Source organism: Diorhabda sublineata, chromosome 8 (assembly GCF_026230105.1).
Source record: "Diorhabda sublineata isolate icDioSubl1.1 chromosome 8, icDioSubl1.1, whole genome shotgun sequence".
NCBI lineage: Eukaryota > Metazoa > Arthropoda > Insecta > Coleoptera > Chrysomelidae > Diorhabda > Diorhabda sublineata.
The window spans coordinates 12,920,527-12,928,298 of NC_079481.1; the positions used below are offsets into that span (position 1 = coordinate 12,920,527).

The 7,772-nt window shown below is 34.0% G+C and overlaps 1 protein-coding gene across 1 annotated transcript; it reads left to right on the forward strand.

The window, feature by feature from the left end:
• The first annotated feature begins 4,415 nt into the window (after nt 1-4,415).
• Nucleotides 4,416-7,485, forward strand: LOC130447662 (protein CTLA-2-beta-like). The gene is made up of 2 exons (XM_056784613.1): nt 4,416-4,533; nt 7,229-7,485. Exons 1-2 carry the CDS (start codon nt 4,492-4,494, stop codon nt 7,424-7,426), a joined length of 240 nt encoding a protein of 79 aa, XP_056640591.1. The 5' UTR covers nt 4,416-4,491; the 3' UTR covers nt 7,427-7,485.
• Nucleotides 7,486-7,772: the final 287 nt, after the last annotated feature.

The following is a 7,772-nucleotide window of genomic DNA, read 5'->3' on the forward strand; positions in this document are numbered from 1 at the left end:
ATCTCCTGTCTCTATATACCCCCAGCGAAGTGAATGTTGACCCCATCGCCAGATCTATTTATAACATCACTCGGAGGACTAATAATTTTATTGTCTGCAGTTAAAATTAAAGTAGCGGCAGATGGTGATAAATTCGCAATGGACTTACTAAATCTAATGAAAACGGTCCTGATATAACCTCCGATTTCCATGATCCAGCATAGATTTCAATTATATTTCGACAGCACGTAGGGAATACCTCAAATAACCGCGAAAATTGATGAGGACCAAATTTAAGCAAAAAATGTTCTTAGCATTTTTTTGTTTTAATTCGACCCAAAAAATGATGAAACCATCAACCGTGCAAATCTCTAGGTTTGGATCAAACTCGTAGAAGCTGCAACTCCAATTACAACATCAAAAACACCTGGAGAATTTACATTTTTTCTAGTAGCAGAAAGAAAATTCTCACTAAATCGAACAAATATCAAATCAGCAAATTTTTTGAAATGCGTGTGTCGAGCGCACAGATTATATAGGAGGGTGCATCGAGCGCATATTTGCAGGTAAAAAGACGGTTTCATCGATTCTTTTATTTACATTGAAACGTTTAGAAATAAGAAGAAAAATTAGAATTAACAACATAGTAACAAATTTGTCATTAATGCGATTATAGTCATGGTCAATCAAATTATGACGGGGTTTTTATACTTAACCTAACCTAACCTAACCTTTTTTATTGCCCCAAGGTAGGGTGGAAGCTAATGCCGTCCTCGCAGCAGGCGGGTGCAATACTGCGAGTTTGTGTAGGACTCTCACCCACTAAACCACCCTCCTTGTTTCCGCATCCCTGGGGAGTTGCGTGCGCCGGGAGGACAACAAGTTGTCATTACATCAGCGCACAAACCTAACGTAACCCAACCTCACCTAACCTCACCTAACCTAACGTAATCTAATAAAATATTAAACAATTGATAATTTTTCAAAATCTGCTGCTGATGGTTTTTAGTTTTGTAATATTGATAATAATTATTCAAAAGTTCGTATGTTTGTCCATCTCTAGGACTAACTTCGATAGATAAAATTTTCTTGTGCGCTCGTCGAACTATCTTTCGGATTCTTCACAGGTAGTGTGCCCTAGATGTACGTGCGCTCAACCCCCTCATCCCTCTATCTTCTTTTTAAAAATAAAGAAAACAGAAAATATTTCCAATTTTCAGTAACGGCTTCTACAAAATGAAAATGATCGTTAGTAGAAGTAATTGAAATATTTCAATGAAAATTTTGTTTTGTTTAGATTTAGTTTATTTTATAATGAAATTTTTAGGTTATAAAGAGGTTATATCGTATTATTCGATTGAAACAAAAAAAATGCTTCTGGCTGGAACATAAAATGGAAATTTTTCATTTGAATGTAAGCAAAATCTGATCATTGATCAGAATTATGAACGGTCGAAGTCTATTTACGAATATATAAATATAGGGTTATACTAAAGTACTGCACAAAGTTCGTACAACGAAAAATATTCATTTTTGTAAAAAATGTGAAAATTTTTAGATACGAGTCAAAAAAATAGGACGTCAAAGTTCATACGACAAAACACACGACGTGACTGCTCGTATAAAATTAAGGTGCGTCTTCCTTAATGGAAAATTTTCTCAGTCCACCCCTTTCCAAGATATTACCCTTAAAAATTGGTGACTAAATTTGAGTCTTTATTCTTTACTAAAATTTCAGTTAAGTTTTCACCTGGAAATATCTGGAAATATCCACTTGCACCTACGATTTCTTTCCAAACATTAATTTTTGGGGCGCTGGGACTAGTTTATCTGAATCCAGCTAGGATTTTCTCGAGTTATTAAGTAGCAATAATTTTGATCAACTTCCGAAATTATCTGGTGGGTTAATGTAGACACGAATTTTAAATGTCATCATGTAACATAAACGGACTCGTCTTTGAATCCATCAGACTTTCAACTTGCTATCCAGAAACTTACTCACATTATAATCAGATTGTGGTGGTGCATCATCTTGTTGAAACCAAATCTAAGTATTTCTTATCATTAAGTCCGGAAATGACGCAATTAAGTCCAGAAGCTCTGTAATAAGATGTTCTAAATATCGCTCAGCTGTTAAGTTTCCGTAAGAAAATATCCACTTCCATTGACGATTTCTTTCAAAATATCAATTATCTGAATCCAGTGAGGATTATCTCGAGTTAATCAGTGGAAATAATTTTGTCGATTTACTGTAGCATTTAATCAAAACGTTGCCTCGTTTGAAAATACCACACCACTGAAAATTTGGATTCTCATAACAATTCCTCATGAAAATTTAATAGAATGTCAGATTCATCGTGAACAAGTTGAACTTTGTATACTAAAATGGTCCCAGAAGTACCTGCCCCAACAAGGAATCGTTTTTCAAGGTAATTTCTTCTCCACACAATTTTCCCAGCGATGTTTGATGCGGTTTTTTGATAAGAATCATTGTTGAGAAATCTTTGATCACCGGGAAAATAATCCGAAGGGACTATATCTGAATAGGTTGAATGAAGTAGCAATACAAACTTGCAGTAACAGATATCTGAGCTGGTCTATTGTCTTGATCAAACAATACTTTCTTCTTAACCAAATGCGGCCGTTTTTGTTTAATTTCTTCGGTTAAACGTTGCAATAAGTTCACATAATACTAGCCGTTGAAAGTTTTTCCTTTTTTAAGATAGTCAATGAAAATTTTCCCACGCGCATCCCAAAAAAAACGACGTCATGACCTTGTTTGCAGGTGAAATGATCTTTACCTTCTTTGAAGCCGGTTCTCTCTTTTCAGACTATTATTTTGATTGTTCTTTGGTTTTAACTGTGAAGACCCAGCTAGACCCAGAATTTTTTGTATAGAGAAGGGTGAAACAGATAGTGAAATATACCTAGAAGCATTAGTCGGTTGTTTCGATTAATTACACCTACAGGAAGCTTTTGGTAAATTTCGAAAACATCGCAGATATAGGAGGGAGATTAATGGAGTCTGAAATTTGATTTCATCAACGCTACTGATCGCTTGAAAGGCAGTTTCGATACCTTATCCTAGTTGGCATGTACTGGAAATTATATTGAACAATAAATTAGAGGTAAGAGTATGATAAACCACCCCACGACGATCATCTTGAAGCTCTATACATATACTATTGATGATACGAGAAATCGATTTAGTATATCGGAAACATTTACTTCCGGATATACCGGAAGGGGCCATTATCTCAGGAAGGCTAACCATGGATAACAAGCACGTCGCTCCAGGAAGCATAATTCATACAGCTAGTCAATCGATGCCTCAGCAATGAAGGATGCACTCATGAGTGAGTCAATCACAAAGAAATATTTGTATCTGATAGCGGGGTTCATACCCAAAGAATTGAGGCCAACTGGAGACGTCTGAGAGCATTCTTCCGCGTGTACCTTCAGAAGATTAAAAGGACATAATTGTAGAATATACATGGCGACGATAATGTCGTAAATCTGAACCAAAAAATCTATTCATTTTATTAATAGAAGAAATCAACATACATTTTCAAATGTTAAAGTTATGGATTTAAGTCCAAGTAACATTTGATTGAAGAAAATTATTTTTGTTTATCTTTATTTCAGTCTCTAACACAATCTCACCTAATCCAACCTAACCTAAGCTTGCAAAAATTACTAAATTTTCATTTTATCTATTGGTTTTTCTTGAAAATAATGTATTTGCATACTTTTTCCACAGAAACTCTTTACGTATGCCTTAATCATATTGACTTTTTACACACAGATATATCATGATGAGATCTATCGAAGTCAGACGAAACGAATCTAAATTTATAAATGAATGGTCCTAAAAATAAATATTTTGTTTCGATTGAATAGAATAACAAATATATACTGAAATTACCTTTAATTTTCTTATGAATTCATATTACTTAAAACTTTTTCAAATTGAACTACAATTAAATAACTCAATTCACCAACTTGATTTTTAAAACCAATTTATTCAGCAAACTGAGGATGTAATAATTTAAAGTTACAAGTGGACAAATATCAAATCTACAAAACTGACAGACAGTTTAAACATAGACAAATTTATATCAACGATAACTTAATGAGGTTAGAGTTCATAATAATTGATGATGATGCGCCGCTGTGAAGAGGGTTGTTTAGAATAACTTTACTTTAAATTTTTTATAAAACATAATTTTCATATCGAAATTCCACTACGCTCATGATTGTTAAATTTTTACAATATTTTAATGATTTAGAAATGGTTGGAAAAAGGTTCCTATTTTCTAATTGAACAACAGCAAAATTTCATTAAAAACATTTAAAAATACACATATTCGTTGTTGATAATGATTCAAAGCATGTTTGTTTATGTTATCTTTCATTCCCACTTTTTTATATAAAGTCTAAACATTATTATAACTTATTTTTAGATGAAACGATGATAAATACATTCAGTTAGTAATATCTAAACCAGCAAGGATGTCGAGTGTTTCAGTTGAAGACCAGTGGAAAGATTTCAAAGTAAGCGATTTGTTTATATTAATAAACATTTGTCATGAAATGTACATAGTGTGATAGAGACAACCTTGGACAAATGATTTGTTTGTTTGGTCATTCATATGCATCGCATACACATTAATAATGAACAGTACAATATAAAACATTCCAAAATGAGTATATTTAATATTAACATAACAAAATAACGTAGAAGAGTATGGTTCTATCGGTAATTGAAATTCCTTACTAAGCGGTCAAAAATTTCAAAATAAATAAGAGTGTGAGTGATAAAAAACATACCATGAAACGATAAAAAGTTCCCACCCATATAGGATTCAACTATGGGCCGAATATAGGCCCAGACTTGGGCCAAGTATGTACAACTCTGGAATTAGCTTGAAGCCATTTTTGCCCAGATTTGGTGAGTCTGTGGAATGATAACAATGTCCCTCGCTTGGTTTGCAAGCCTGGACCAAGCCTTGAACATATAAAGAAATGCACGACAGAATTTTATTCATAAAAAATATTACTTTCAATGTTGAGATATTTCCTATGTCTAAGATATTAGATCAAAACTTTATATAGTTATTCAAAATTCTGCCAAGCTTAGCTGACTATAGGATGGCCGAGGTCAACCAGGCTTGGGCCATTATTGGTTAGCCAAAGGCGAGTTTCCCAGAGTTGGCCCAAGCTAAGCCCCAGCGTTAAAGTATGGGACCTCCTACATGGGAAACGAATCTACTACGAAACTACATCTCTGTTCATTGAAAAAACCATTACGAATTGTCAGAAAAATCTAGAGAAGTAATAAAAAAAGCCAACTACTGAAAGAGAAAAGTAAAATCTCGAATCCATACCAATAGTAAAAATATAACCTCCAAAGATTACATCTGGTATTGTAATGAGCGTAATGGATATCAACTTGGATTTAAAAATAAGAAGATGCCTGATTGACGGAGATGATTAACAAATAGATCGCTTTTAAAAACAAGCAGCAGAGAAGATAGTAATAGAAATTATGAGGAAAGTGATAATCAAAAATGATAGGTTAATCAACCAAGTGAAGCTAATCAGAAAGGAGCATAAACGATAACAACAAAAAACTCAACGAAGAATTGAAAAATATATACGATCGTCAACGCAGTTAAAACGTTGTTTGGAACGTGTAGTCATTGCATTCTTATGATTGACGATCAAGATAAGTGAGGATTTAATATTCCAAGTGGCTATTCTTAATATATTTTTTGTTTTCCTTTGGCGCGTTGTCTGGTTCCTCGCATTGGTCATCATTGTTAAATCCGTCCTGTTTATCCGAAGCACAACCTTGGTTCTATGAGCGGTAATGTATTTAAAGTCCTCAGATAGGGGGCTAGCCTGGTCTGAAGGCTCCCTCCTCCTTTTTCCGGGCTTTGGACCGGCAATAGAGTCATTGAGCTACTCAATCCACCCAACAACCCTGCAGGCGGGATCGATGATAACTGTTACTTAGAAAGATGAGCGTAGTAATGATTAACTTTCTTTTTATACTAGCAGTTTGCGAGCTGCGACTGTCGCGTGTTTGCAGCGCTTAATACACTCATTAATAAAATTGATAAAAGGTACTGAGTACCAGGATTTATAAAATTACTATTCGGAATAAAAATCATTAAAAATTATATCTTTAGCGTTACTTTTCTCGTCAAAAACACTTGGTTAAGAATTTATTGGCTGCAATGAAGCCATGGTGGCTTTGGACTTATAGAGTATTCTTGATTGTTTGGAGAATAACTGTAAGACATATGCTTGTATTTTTTTCAAATTCTCATGGTCTCAACTTTGGTATTTTAGAAAGAATTGATCTTAAGTCTTTTCGGTCTCTATGCATCCTCTCGTCCATCCTTTGCAATAGCTTTGTAATCATTTTATCCTCTTCCCATGCCTTTTTTTTCAAATTGCGTTCATTAAATTCTCTGGTTTTTTGGTTCTATATTACGTAACGATATTTAATTTCACTAATAAATAGCTCTGTATCAATATCTGAATCTCTTAATAATGCTTGATGATATAAATGAGCACCTACATCCTATGGGGCGTATGGGTTGGTGTTTGTACGCGACAGTACAAAATGGCGTACACGCTGCGCGTGCGTGTGACAAGGCCCTAAGAATGACATCGTACATTAATTGTACAAGTGTTATTGCAAAAGACTTGTAGACGATCCAGAGCTGAGCAGAAATTTGGACAGCTTAGAGCATACAAGAGAGGTCGCTGACCTGAGTCTGTTTAACCGACACTACTACGGCAAATGCTCATTTGAACTGTCTTACATGATCTCGCCTAGAGCAGTTTCTGCAAAACCTATTCGACAGGAAGACGTGGCTCATGAATACCGAGCTTACGTGCCTGTAGAATGAGGCAGGCCTAGAGAAGTTGAAGATCAATATCCACGGTATCTCGACATTTCACTAGAATTCTTGTTTTTTACATAAAAAACTGTTGACAACTTCAAGGTGAGCTCGGAAACTTCTCAGACAACCTTCGTATTTAACTGAAATACATATATTGTGTTCTTCGTAGTATGCTAATTGAAGTTCTATCCACCGTTTTAACAAAAGCAGAAAATATAAACCAAAATATATAATATGAATTGATTTAAATTTTTTAAATTTTCTGTAATGTGTAATTGATTGAGTATCCACTGATTATAATATTACGGAATAAAATAGGTATTACTTTTCAGAATACTCATAATAAAAGTTATTCGGATGAAGAAGACGGTCGTAGATTCCAGATCTTCAAAGACAATGTGGAGAAAATAGAAGCTCACAATAAAAAATATGAATCCGGTGAAGTGACTTTTAAGATGGGTATAAACAAGTTTGCTGATCTTACCGCTGAAGAAATGAAAAGTTATAAGGGCTTAGCACCTCTAAAATAAGAAAAGAATTACGTATTATAATCTTGTTTGCTTATTTTTAATAAAATAGTCCAAAAATCTTTATTTGTTATTCATGAAAATAAAATGAACATTTTTCTATGGTTTTCAACAAAGAATTGAATAGCTACAAAAATTGAATAGCGTCAAATGATACGGGTACGTTGGTCAGTTTTTATAGCTTTATGAATGTAATTTTTAGATTAAATAACTTGGTTACTATCTCCAACAACGTTATCATAATCATCATCAGTCTTCTATTACTTAACTTCATCACCTTCTATTACCTTCCTTAAATCATCTTCATGCTGAATCTCATTTATGATTTCTTCGGTAAAGAGAGTCCTTG